General features: G+C 37.4%; 1 protein-coding gene across 1 annotated transcript in view; it reads left to right on the top strand.

Annotated features, from left to right (window-relative positions):
* LOC122187645 (glypican-5-like) overlaps positions 1-14,502 on the top strand; it is a 370,735-nt gene that overhangs the window by 80,735 nt on the left and 275,498 nt on the right. Inside the window, exon 3 of the mRNA XM_042885359.1 lies at positions 7,180-7,874. Coding sequence (XP_042741293.1) covers positions 7,180-7,874 — 695 coding nt within the window. The remainder of the gene's footprint in view (positions 1-7,179; positions 7,875-14,502) is intronic.

The following is a 14,502-nucleotide window of genomic DNA, read 5'->3' as shown; positions in this document are numbered from 1 at the left end:
TGACAGGGAGTCACTTTTTAAGAGTCCAATATAAATCCTGTCTAACACCAAGCACAACTTGATTGCTGGGCCAGCATACCTTTGGGAATTGACTAAATTTTTTGCGATATTATTCCAATGCATCAAAAGTAAGCACAGCATGAAGCTTATTTGGAAAGATACTGGGTGTTTGTCTCATCCTATAAAGTTGTATTTCCACAAAGTATTGTCCAATTTGTTATTTTACTATATATATATATATATATATATATATATATATAAATTTTCTAAGAAGAAATTGACTTTTCAGTTCACTAAACATCTTTACAGCTGTATGCGGAGTTGAAGTCTGAAACATAAAAGCACATTTTTTTTTTTTTCTTCTGTATTTATCCTGAAATGTGTGTTAAGGAAATGTCCTTCAAAGCACGTGTAAGCCAGTTAGGCAATTGCAGTGCAACTTGATGGAGGTGTGGCTTCCAGTTACCAGTTTAGCGACTGATCAAATGAATCAGATAACATCATTTCTGCTCCTGGTTTCTGAGGGCTGTCAGACCTCTTAAGAACTTTGAAGATAGCTGTGTGAAGAACTTAACTATCTGTATCAGCTGACTTTGTGAAAACACTGCAAGTATTTTCTCTCTTGTGTATTGTCAGAACTTTTTAATGAAGTTCTTGGAAAGAAAATCAAAGACATAGCTGATGGAGTTGAAGCGTAGCTACAGTTCTCAGCTCAGTTATTTTAGCCCACCTCCTTAACATTTAATTCATGTTAAATAGTAGCTGGGGTGTTCGAACTTCACAAGGATAAATTATATGAATTAGAATTTGGATAGCCATTGTCCTCAGGCCTTTTACTCTTCTTCTAGATCATCTTACCCTTGTGATGCCAGAAGTCCCTTGGCCTTTATTGCACAGATATTCCCAAAGAACTATGCACTTTATTTATCTGTCAGTGGAAGCCTAGAGGGGTATTGAAAAAGGTTAATGCCACATCTGGTCTCCAGCTTTTTGCTGGTCAACTGATTTAGTTTCACTTGAAACCGCCTGGTTTAAAAAAGAGCAAGTGATTGCACTCTAAGTGCAGTGCATATAGAAATAGCATACACATGTACTAACATGCAGTGTAGAGAAGTAATAAAAAGCTAAATTTAATAGCTTTTTCAATCATTTTGTTCACAAACAGTTTGAAGATGAAATAAGAAACAGTTCAAAATCAAATTAGCAAGCAGTAGCTGTTTTGTGAAGCATAACAACTTCAAGTTTTCTCTGTAAACTCTTCCAAATAATGTGTTCTTTAAAAATATGGCACAAAGAGACATGAAGGCTTGATTTGTCATAGTGGAAATGCAGAGCTTTTCCTGGACTCTGATAAATCCTTTCACAGTTAGTTGCAACTTCATTAGATGTTGTGGATTTTCTGAAGAATGAGGCCAAGGTGGCTACTAAGCCTGAAAAAGTGTGTGGTGTAGTTACTGTTTACAGCAGTTTGGATACATTCCCCATGCAGAAATCATTATTTAATTTCATGGCAAAATGACCAGAGCAAAGCTTGATACCTGTCACTGGACTGTTCTATTCTTGTTAAGGTAACTCTTAGGCTTGTCTGCCCACTTCTTTTCCGTTTGCATTAGCAGACTGTGTAGCAATGAGCCTATTTTAAAGTTGGTGATATCACTTCTATTACTGATGCTTCCAGAGGCAAATTCTTACCAAAAGTTAATGGTATATAGTGTTTGTCAGTCCCACCAAAAATAGGCACTGCCTATTTCTTCCCATTCTCCCTGTGCAGGATTGCATTGTAAAGAAGCAGTTTAAGTTCACAGAAGAGAATAAAGTGCTCTGGGAATGTATGATTCAGGAAAAGAAGTATGTTCAGTACTTAGGGACAGAAGCCAGAAGATGTGATTGCTTCCTATATGATGGTACAGCTGTGCCAGTGCTGCAAAGAATATGTTTATGTGTATGTAGAAGACAAAGCTAATTTTCATACTATGAGACAAATTTTCAGATGGTACTTAATAGTTGGCTTATATTACTGATAATGGAAAAAAATACTTTCTTGTTTTTGGATCTCTGTTTCCAATTCTGTCTATGTTAAAAGCAGCAACAGGATACGAGTAGAAAGCAAGAGAGGCTTCCACTTGATCCAGCATTGGAGTTTTTTCTCTGGCCAAAATGTTTATGAGCAAGGTTGCTGTGTTTCCTGCTTACATGCTGAGCATCTTATTTCCATGAGGCCGCTTACATAATGATGCTTATTAAGATGTTACTTCTGATCAGTTTTGTGAAGAGATAGTGCACGTGCATGTAGGAAGCCTGCCATTCTAAAAACACATGAAAAAGTGAAAAATTGTGTGTTAATAAAGAGCTTTGGTGCTTTTTTCAGCATAATGACCGAGGACAGAGCAGAAGAAAACATCCAGCCCATGACATTCTGTATTGTGCTGTTTTGCTAGAAGTAAAGAAATGCAGCAGAAAGTTTTCTTAAGTAGCTTAATAGACTTCTGTTGCTCTAAATGTGACTGTGTTTTGCGCTTACGTTCTTTTCCAAAACAATCCTACAATCTAAACAAACAAACAAACAAAAAAGAAACAACAATCCCACAACCCAAATTTGATTATGTTATTTAATGATAGGTAGCAACCTGAGCAATCTTTGTTATTTTTGTTCACATACATAAATGTTTAGATTTTGTTGCTTATCTGTGAATATGGAACTCTGAATTTTATCGTGTGCATTACAAGAATTTGTACAAGTGTGACTTCTTGTTGTGTACGTAGAACTTTGCATCAAATTTCAAATAATCTGTTCTTCATTCCTACTGCTGCAAAATATGTTTGTCTTGTCCTGTGTTTTGGCAAACTGTAAAGACATAGAAGATTTAAAGGACTTGAAAGCATTAAAAGGAAGCTGTTTTCAACAAATCTAGCTTTCATGCACTTTGTAACTTGGTACTAAGTGGAAGACCTTGAAGAGAAAGGAGCCAAATCTTAGTGTGGTCCTAAGAGACCCAAGAGATAATGGAGCGACTTCAATTTGTCATTATTCTTTTATGATCACACACGGATCTAAAATGTATACATATTTCTGTATAGTTAGGTACAATGCTGGCTTCTACTTTTGGTTTCTTGGCCATTCCTAAATATTGTCATTAATGTTTATAATACAGTGGTTTTCCTTGTTGCAGGGGGACTTTTTTTGTAAGTTAATGTTTATTCAGTTATTGCAGAAGGTAAGAAATGATGAACATAGAGACCTTGCGTTAGCAGGGCGTTTCACACAGAAGCCTAACAGCAATGACAGTAACTTGCCCTTCACACGTGTCGATGTTTGCACTCAGTTTTGGAGGGCTGGCCTTGGTAGACTCGGGTTTCAGCTGGAGTAGGCCTGTTGTATGTGAGCCTGTGCTGCTGAGCAACAGAAATGGCCCCCTGTGCACAGAGGTCTCTGGTGCTTAAGCTGACTTTATTTTGGAAAGGTGGTTCCCACGCTAGTGTTAAAATATTAGATACTTTTCTTTGGTCTATAATGTTGCTTAAAATCTGCTTCTGCTTTGTAAGCACAGGATGAGCAAAATGAACAAAATTCTTCTCATGAAGGTGATGTTCATTAAGTAGTCACTGATGTGTTAGTCCAGGCTCCAGACATGGCTTTGATTTCTCCCTGTAGACTTAAATAAAAAAAGTGGCTCTTGAGGAGCATAAGAACAACTGTGATTTCCATCTTCCTATTTATTTTAATAATAAATGAAGGAAAAACTTACATAATGTTTCCTTCACATTCTGGAGAATTTTACAACTTATTCCAGAATCGATATATTTGCATGTATTTGTACTTTGATTTTGTGGAAGATTGATATGAAGGACTGTAAAGATGACCAAATATTTTTCTTTTTTGTGTGTGCTGAGGCTACACAGAGGAACATCTTACTTCTTAGACCTTTGAGATCTAGGAAGTGTACAAAGTACCATAGAAAGTATATTTAAAGTAAATAATCATAAATAGAATAAATAAATAAATCAAATAAAACAGGATGCTAAGGTAGACTCTCTTGCACAACCGCTTCAACTGCTTGAAGCTGCATTATTTCTAAGAAAAGATGTAAGAATATCCAGATGACCCAGTAATTTGATTCTCTGCTGTCTCTTAATGCCTTACAACAAGAAAGTCAAGTCCCACGTTTCCTTCTCAAGGGTGATTGTCAGATTTATCATTGGCGGATAATGATAAGGAAGCATATGGTACCTTACTGATGTTTGCAGTGTACCTACAACCAGCAGAAATGTTTTTGTACTGTACGCTCAATGCTCTGGCTCTTTTAGCAAGAGGAATAAAGCTGTGTGCCATTATCATTTCTCTTGCATAATGAAAAATAAACGGCACTCAACTATTTTAATTTCATACCTGTCACAAAATAGTGTAATTCCACTTAATTGCATGCAGAATTTTGATAGTCAAGGGACATTTGAATGTAAAGGGCTTACGTGGTTTCTAGTCTACAACCTATTACCCAGGAAGCTCCTGAAATCTGTTTTGTTGGGAGGTAAGTTGTCAGTAACTCATCTTTCACTGGGGGCTGTTATTTTCCAGGAAATTGAGAATACGTGTAAATTCATAAATGTGTTTCATTTATTCAGATAAGGAGGGTGATGGTTGCAGAGTTTATAGAGGTGGAAGGCAAGGGTATGTAGGAATCTACTGGCATCATTGGAGAGAGTCCCTGCTTCCATAACCTAATGGCAGGCTGCTTATCTGCAAGGGATGAAGTAAAGGAGGAAACTCCTAGGGCACTGTTTTCATGCTCTTCAGATTTCTGTTGTCTTTTCAATGTGATAAATAAAAATGGTTGTTAGATTTTCCCTACAAATAAAAGTAGGTGAATTCAGGTGAATCGTCAAACACAAAAAAAATCTAATGGTACAGTGGCATGCAGCTGACTGCATTACAATTTAGTTGTGTCAGCATTTTCATCACGAATCAAGTTAGGATTTTTTTTTAACACAGCTGTAAAAATCTGCTTCGTTCTGAAACTTGGCAAGATGTTTCGCTGTCTGAGAAGGAGCTTCTTTCTTTTTAAATGGAAATGTGTTTCATTTCTTGATATTCTTTCAGAGTATTCGTGGTTTACCATCAATGAGAATGCTGAAGTGATTCTCAGGCAGAAGGAAACAGCTCGTGCATGTGTGTAATATACTAATGTACAATGAGATATCTTATATTATCTGTCTGGTTAAATTGCCCTTCGTGGTGAGGGGATTATAATGCTCCACATAGCAAACAAGCTAGTTGCCCAGAGAGATGTAACAGAGGAAGGCAGTGAGCAGGCTCTTCTACAAAACTTGGCCAGTGCATGCTAATCTTACAGTATTGTGTCAGCTCCTTTGCTAAGCTGATGTTTGGGCTAGATCAGTTTGTGTTACATTGCTCTGAATTGCATGGTGATGTTCAGCTGAATGCAGAGTAGGATTAGACTGAAAGCCCATTATCTGGCCAGTCCTCAGGGGGCACAACGTGATAGGTTTCCTCCTTTAGCAGGAACTACTTGCCATTCAGAGAAGTGTGAGCATGATTTATGTCAGAGGCGTTTTGTTGTACAGTTTCCAAAGAAAGCAGTGGGAATAGTTCAGATTACTGTCTTTTATGTCATCAAAAAATAATCTTGGGAATTGATTCTATGCATGTTCCTGTCTACAAATCTGTCTACAAATTCTAGCACCTTGGTCATTGTATAATAGTTACATTGTGCAATTTCAAATGCTTTAACTATGGCATTTCTTAGATTTTTTTTTTTTTTTTTTTTTTTATAAGAGCATTCAAAAATGGTGTAGTTAAGTGAAATACTGCTTTCCTGAACTTAAAATTTCATCTCATTCTTTGTTCATAGACTCAATGTTAAGTTCTGCCTAACCCTTGGCTGGAGCTCAGGCCAAGCTGATGTTAACAGTGAGAGAATTTCTTCACACAGCATCTTCCCTTTATTCCTGATCTGTTCTTTGCAAGAAGTGCACCTCAGCCATCCACTCACAGGACTGTGAAAGAAAAGCATCAGCTTATGTTTACATTCAGTTATCTCAATCTTTCACTGAGCTGCTGTCCAGCAGCTTTATCTGAAGTTGCTCTTTGTACATTTGTCTTTGTCTTGTCCTTCATTCTAGCATGTATCCACTCTGCATGTCAGCTATCCAAATGTGCACACGCATGTTTTTTGTACGTCTAGACAACATTTCACACAACACAGTTGCCTTTACACTTCTCTCCATTTTTGATGCAATGTTATTTCATAGCAGTAGATACTTGGGATGAAAGCTAGCAAAACGTTAAGCTGTCATTGTGTTATCAAGATACTGCTTTCACAAACTGTTAAATTATTAAATCATTTCAAATAGCTACAGTTGAGAAGTACTGGTAATGAATGAGGATCAACATTTCTGAGCATTGATGAGATGTACATGTTATTCTTTGACTTTTTTCAGTGTTCACTGTGTCTTTATTACAGGTTTACAAGAAGATAAAAAATGAATTTTCTCCCTCTATTTTATTAAATGCTGGTATCATATAATTGTTTATACAGCCAGTACTAATTGTGTGATGGGTGTATTATGCCCCCCCCCCCCCCCTGTTACCAGGTATTCCTGTCATAGCAGTTCATGGCTTCCATAATTCTGCTTGTCCAAGTATTCTACTATGCAGTTTTATAGAGACATATTCAAGGCATTGAAAATGTTGTAGTTCTCTCTAAGTACTCAAAACCAGCAGTGCTTGTTGATGTAAAGGATGTTTTGATGATGTGTCTTTGTTGTATTGCCCAAATACAGTGTCAGTTTAAAAAAAAAATCTAGATACATCTGATCCCTGTGCCCACTGTCTGTGAAGATCCAGCAGTGACCACTAGAGCTTGAGTTGGGGTATAACTAGTGATAATACAGTAATCTTTCTTTAAAAAAAAAGTGTGTGTTAAGACATTTCTTTATTATACACATGTAATATTTACTTGTCTTTTTTGTCATATTCTGATGAAAGCTGTATTAATTATTAGTGTATTCACACTGCTGATTTTGTATAGCTCTTGGTGTCCCTGCTCAGGACATTATTAGTCCTGTGAATTAGAAGCAAGCTGCTAGCTGTTAACATCTAACATCTTTCTCTCTCTCTCTCTCTCTCCTGCCCCTTTTTTTTTTTTTTTTTTTTTTTTTCAGAGGCCTTTGAGTCCTTCCTGCACTTGGCTGAAAACCGTACAAGATCTCTGTTTGAAGTAGCTTACAGACCTATGGCAAAAGAAGCAGAAGAGCCTATTAAAGAACTTTTCACAGACATCTCCCTCTACATCCTGGGTGCAGAGACTACAGTGGAAAATGCAGTATTACGTTTTTTTGACAGTCTTTTTCCTCTGGTGTATAGTCGGCTAATAAATCCAGGAATTACTGATCTGTCAGAGGACTATACAGAATGTCTTCGGCTTACGAGGCAAGACATAAATCCTTTTGGACACTATTCTAAAAACATGGTTACAGAGCTGTCAAAATCTCTTTGGGCAAGTAGGATGCTCAGCCAGGCTCTCAGTCTGGGCACTGAAGTGATAAATACTACTGAACACGCTGCCCTCACCAAGGAGTGCAGTAGAGCTCTAGTGAGGATGCAGTACTGCCCACATTGCCAGGGCCTGACACTAATCAGACCTTGTATTGGATACTGTCTGAATGTGATGAGGGGCTGTTTGGCCAGCGTGTCAGAACTGGATATGCAATGGAGGGAGTATATCTCCACACTGGAATATCTGACTAATGAAATGGGTGCCTCACATGATCTGGAAATAGCACTGACGGGAATCTGGAACTCCATCAATGAAGCCATCCTGCACGCACAGTTAAATGGACCACAGCTTTCTGCTACAGTAAGTGCTCAGTGATCACTCCCTACCCCCATCTATAAATTTCATTATTAAATGTTTGAACAAGTTTGTGTTTTCTGTAGATCAGCTTTTGGTTTTCAACCGGATCTTTGTTAACAGTCCATGAAAATATTACGGATGGGGTTTAGTGGAGTCCACACTAAAATAAAAGGAGGGGTGAGGGAGTGGTGGAGGTAGCTCTAGCTTGTCTGCAGTATATTATAATATACTTGATATCAACAGCGTATTTTCATACTTAAAAATATTTGATCCTGGAATTCTAGAAACAATGTTCCCCTGGCACGTAAGTATTTGTAATGTATGGAGGCATTCCACAGGCAATAATGTACAGGGTTAAAACAGCGTGTTTCTAAATAAATGCAAAGAAACTTACTTCTTCATAATTTAACAGTCACTTTGTTTTTGTGCTGATGATTGAGACATCAGGAAGGTAGTAGAGGTCTACAGTGAGTACCTTCCTCCAATGAAAGCTGGAAAAAGCGATAGGAAAGGTACTTATTTCACAGCATTTACATTAGCAGAAGAATAAAATACACTGAAATAATTCCATCTTTTTTAAGTGTGAGATTAAAGAGGATATAACTAGGATGGCAGAATTCTTGTAAATGATAGCATCATCTTGACTGATTGATATTCTCTCAAGATGTTGAAAGTTACAGCGGAAATTATTGAAATGAGTAATGGTGAATCCGATGACATCTCTGTGAAGTTTAGCAATGGCTGTCAAAATGTAGTAGTGTGGCCTTAAGGAGGAGAAAGCCTAATTTAAAACGAGAAATGCAAGTAGATCTATCTTTCTTAGGGAAGGAATTCTTGCAGAGAACAAATTAGAAGGAAATGCTCAGATCTAAACTTGAATTCCTAGGCTGAACTCGGGTCTTCTATTATGTAAGAGGAAAAAAGAGCTGAAAGATTCTGTGTGAAGAGAATATGGCAGGGGTGTTTCTGGGCTAAGAACATTTTTTGCCAGAAGAAAATGACTGTAATTTGTAACCTTCCAAGATACCTAGTGCCACAGCTGCCTTTAATTTAGAAAAGTGGTTGGAAACAGAGTGACTGTATATATGCAAATGATGTAAAAAAGTAAATAAATGCCCCCCATTCTTAGTAATCTGATAGAATTTTAACTGTATCATTTGAAGTGATCTTAGTTCATGTCGCCTGGGGGTTCTGCTTTTACTTTACATCCATGACACTCATGTCTGCTATTTTGATAATCAGGGATAAACATGAAATATTAAGAAAAGATTTGTCTACTTTCTTGTCTACTACACTACTGGCCTTGGAGCCTACATGTGGTGTAGAACAGATCTTGCTCCTGCTAATGTCTTGTTGGGAGCATCATAATGTATGACATAAAGCAGTGTTAAGTGCTAAGTAATGGACAATATTCTTACATCTGCTCTCATTTTCCCTATCAGATTAGTTATATGCAAGTCTAGGAAAATGAAAATATATTCTAAATTAATAATACTAGTTTCATCTTAGTATAGATAGATGCCTCTTAAATCATCACACTGCTTCATTATTGATTACACAGTAGTAATTAGGAATAAACTGAAGCTTCCTGACTACTGGCAGCAAAAATGGTCTAACAGATATTTCCTGCAATATATACAACATGCTACAAAATGCTGAATTGTAATTCTGCATGGCATTTGTAAGCCTCTTCTTATGCTCTTGTTTAGTTTAATTGTGGAGTAAAATGCATACATAATCCAAATGATACCAGATAATTACAGATGAAGTCAATGAGTATATTGCTTCTAGCTGCTTTCAAAGCAGTATTACCTCTGAAGTATTTTTGACAATTTTCTTTGATGGATATCAAAGAATATTCACATCATTTTGTTTGACTTTAGTCTTACTCAGTTCCCTTGCTGTAACTTTGAAACATTTTCTTTCTTTCATTCAGAATGCATTCAAAGGTGTTGTTTGAAACTACATTAATTCTTTCTACCTACAACCACACATCAAAACAAAAAAAAAAAAAAAAAAAAAAAAAGATTGTGTTGGTTTAGGGACTGCTCTGTAGGGTATAAAAGGATGTTTTCTGTTTGAAAATGAGAACTGTATAACAGTTCGTTATTCTCAGTCTTTAGCTTTTTCAGATATTGGATTTCTGCACGGTAAGACTGTGATTTGAAGACAGAGCGTGTCCCACTATTTGAGCAAGTGTTTAGTCTGATATTAATTTAAAACTTTACTGAGTAGCTACAGAGGATAATAACCTCTATTTAGAAAATCGAGCCTAATTAAGTTGCATTTCCATCTCTAGAGAAACGGAAAGGAGTTCAATCTCCAGCTTCAGGATTTCTGTCTATGAGACGGCTTCTTGGAATCTGGGCCCCAGTTTTCAATTATAAGATAGTAGCCCTTCAGACTACTCTAAGAAGGTTTTGTACTTCATTTTTTCATTTTTTCATTTTTGTACTTCCATTTTTTCAGAAAACGATGACTTCTCTTTTACCTTCACATAAATGTAGAGATCTTTTCCTGTGCACGTAGTTCAGCTTCTGCAAAAAATGGAAATGTTTAATGTATGTGTTTAGTTTCCATTACAAGTGCTGTAATTGGTTTCATTCAATTATAAATAATCTATGGAAAACTCATTCAGGAAAGCAGAGCCCTCCTAGTAATTTTCATTTTTCCTGAGGCACCTGCCCTTTTGGGAAGTGTTTTTCATTTTTTAGTAGGTAACACAGCTAAAAATTAGAATTTGTTTTTGAGCTTGCTGCCCGCCTGGATGATAATGAAGAATAAGAAGTTACATTGTTTTCTTTCAAATGAGAGAAAGGACTGAAGGAAACCAATAGAGCGCACAGTGTACTTCCCTCAGATGAGGTTCAGTCAATTATTATAAAATTATATATTAAAAAATCCTATTTATAGGAAGAGTGCATAATTACAAGAGACTAACCTCTGCTCATCTCTTCCATTACAGCAAAGAGAATTGCCCCATTTGCTGGGATAGCATGTGTGAAAGGTCACCTTTAAGATATTAGTAACCACTCCTCAGATTCCTCCAGAATGTGCCATGCCATTTGTTCAATGATACTGGCTTGCATCCAGCTTACTTAACCTAATGTGGGCCAGCCACGGTCTGCAGCATCAGCAATCACAATCATTACTTTCTGGCTTGTCTGCTGAAATCTAATTGTCTTTCATATTCGTAGGAGATCTGATTGCGTCTTGGAGCCAGATAGAGACACCAACTTTGTTCACTCTTCCTTGTCGTTTTTGAGACTTTCTCCATACTTTTCCTCTTCTGTGTTTTAAAAGTGAGTGCTGTTTTCTCATGCAATCAGTCTACTGTATTGCTTTACACCAAACTGTATTTTTGCACCTTTCCCGCTTTTTACTTTTATTTTTTATTTTTTATTCCAAGTGGAAATAAAATATCCTCAATTAAAATGCTTGGGGGAGGAAGATAGACAGTTCTGAAATGTATGCTGGCCTTTGGCACCTGGGGAGGTGTATGTGTTTGCTTATTCATTGTAAGCAAAATTCGCTCTCCTCTCCTGATAAAATACTGTAGTCTTTAAAATACTTAAATTATAATCACAGAAAAAAAAAATATATATATTGTGTAGGTCAGTCCCTGTTGATCAGGAGCATACTGGAAGTGTCTTTGATTAAAGCACTGTATGTGACGGATGCTCTTGTTCACTAGGGGGACTCCCATTTTGCTGCTTGTCTATCACAAGTAGTTATCTGTAACAAATACTGTTGGTGCTTGTGCTTCCTTGAATCGAGTCCCAGAAAGGGGGCATTCCTACTGCTCTTGAGGCACCTAGCAGGTTGAGGGCATACATGGAGGCAGGTAATAGGAACTGAATAACATATGAAGTACAGATGATTTCTGTTGGATCAAAAATGGTTAGTCTGTCTGGTTGTGCTAACTAAAAATTTGCACCTCCAGTGATACTGAACATATCCCAGTTCCAGCTTTGTCTGGAGCATGGTGGTCTTAAACATGAGGAAGAACTTTTTCTCTCAGAGGGTGGTCAGGCATGGAATGGCTGCCCAGGGAGGTGGTGGAGTTGCCGTCCCTGGCAGTGTTCAAGTGGTGTCTGGATCTCGGCTGTGAGATCTGGTTTAGTGCTTGTGGGAGCAGTGGTGATGGGAGGACAGTTGGACCAGATGATTTTACAGGTCGTTTCCAACCTTATGATTCTATGAGATTAGGCTATCTGGGTCTTAGGAATATGCATCAGATCTCTCACCCAATTCTAGATACATAGTGTTTTTACTATAACTTCAGCTGTCTGTGTTATTGGTTCCATTGCTTGTACTGCAGAATTACAGGCTAGTAATTGTCTCTCTATCACACTAAATTGTTCTTCTGCTCCATGCCACATCTGGAACCAAAGCCCTATCAGAGTTGCTCCAATTGGCACCCAGATCCCACTTGAGTCACATGCACATCTAACTTGGTCGGGAGAGTGGGGTCAAAAATGCTTTATACCTGTAGCTGTTTTACTGCTAGCCTTGCCTGCTGGAAGGCATCCTGCTGTTGGTCCCAGTCCCACATTTGGCCTTTTGTTACCAGCCGATAGAAAATTCTTAACATCTGTGTTAAACATAGTATAAACAACCACCAGTATTCCAATATACTTAAAACTCTGGTAGCAAAGTTACTGCCTTTGGCACAGGGAATGCTTTTAGTTTGTTAATAACTGCATTAGGTAGGACTTTTGTCTTACGCAACTAGGCAACACCCAACAATTTGACAGATAATCTAGGTCCCTGTACCTTTTAAAGATTGATGGCCCATACTTTCTCCTGTAAATAGAAGACAAAGAGCCTACTGTGTTGTTTATTGTAGATAGAAATGTGGAGGTTAGCATTAAATCATCAATATAATGACATACCTTCACATTAAATGCTTTGTCCCAGTTAGCCAGGTCCTGAGCTATTAAGTGATGGCAGTAGGAAGGACTATGCAGATACCACTGTGGAAAGATTCCACAAAGTTCCCTGTCCTCCTACAAAGTAACAGTAATTGCAAAATTCTATTATAATTTAGAGTACCACCTATTGCCCTACTTTCCTTGAACTTCCAGAGTAAATGTTTGCCACCACTGATGACAGTACACAAAATTACAGTGTCTCTCTATTGAATATTAAACAGCCATTCTCCACCTACAGAGGAATCACGATGGGAGTCCCCGAAAAAATTCTCGAGTGCATGTTGGAGACCAACTCATGGCACCCTCCTGGCAGCAGTGAGAAACTGGACAAAGTTCAGTCTGTCTGTCCTTATTTTTTATTTATTCTGGATCTTTAAAAAGAAACATTCCATCTTGGGAAGTTTGTTTTATGTTTTTTTTACCACCTTGATGGTGATGGTGGTGCTCAACTGCTTCTTTTACAGTCATTTGTGATTTGTGGTTGGAGATATAATTAGGAGTTGGAAAGGAACTGTAGAAAGAGTAGCAGCTCGTATCCAGAGTCATTTAAAAAAAACACTCAGAAAATATAGTTTGACAGTTGGTCTCAGCTGGTTTGTTAATCTCCCATCAGTGGTTTAAAAAATTTTACTGCTTCCGCAGAGCAGGAAGCTTGTAGTCAAGAGGAATATCCACATAACTCTTCTGTCTGCATTTCTGTTGTCTATGCTTTCCTCCTTGAAGCCATTTTTAAATTGATTCCTCTCTGTATTTATATTACATCATTGCTAGTGTTTTGATTTTTAGTATTAAGCAAGACAATGATAAAGATGGAACTAAAAATCAGTAGTGTTTTTTTTTGTTGTTGTTCGTTTGTTTCCAATAATACTTCCTTTTTCCAGAAACTTTGAGTAGACTTTCAGTATCCTTAACATATGGTGCAACTCAGCATATTTTCTTAGCTAACTGGAAGTTGAAAAGATGTGTACCTTTAATTCTGAACAAACGAGGTGTATAGGTACTTCTTAGTTTCAGTTTAAGGGAGGAAAGAGGCATCTGTCTGTGAAATAACATTTGCAGTATATCCTGAAATGCCTACATGGTTGCACTGAGCTTGGACCAGAATTTTCTGAGTGGGGAAGAAATTTGGAAAATAAAATGTAAAGGTTGCCACAACTTTTCTGTTAGAAATTCAGCAATGAGTGGAAGGCTTAGGGAAAGTAATTTTGATGGTCTGATGTCATTAAGAATAGAAAACACAATCTGAGGAGAAACAGAAAAAAGAACTAACAGTGCTTAACTACACTATTAGTGAGATCTGTAGTAAGATAAAACATAAAGCCAAGGAAGAGTAGCCAGCTTTTAGAGCGAAAAGTCATGTGGCACTTAGGGACGTGGTTTAGTGAGCATGGTGGGGATAAGTCAACGGTTGGATCAAGTAGAAAAACTCGTATTGCCTTTTGCATATCTTTTTTTAGAGGACAGGATTTAAAAAAAAGTAACATCCAATAAATTTCTGAAAAGTACATTTTATTTCTTCTTTGCTGTTTCGTTTTGTTAACAACGATACACCACTGATACTGGATGTAAATGTATTCTTAAAATTGCATAATTGATGAAGCAAGGATCCTTGGTCATTGCAGGAGTGGTGAGCTTGCCTCTGTGTGATGCTAAACACTGTATTCAATAGCACAGGTGTATGCTATCATGTGAGCACA

This window comes from Lagopus leucura, unplaced genomic scaffold (genome assembly GCF_019238085.1).
Source record: "Lagopus leucura isolate 7727_CA_CO unplaced genomic scaffold, USGS_WTPT01 Super-Scaffold_100049, whole genome shotgun sequence".
Lineage (NCBI taxonomy): Eukaryota > Metazoa > Chordata > Aves > Galliformes > Phasianidae > Lagopus > Lagopus leucura.
This window is presented reverse-complemented; position numbering and strand designations above follow the sequence as displayed.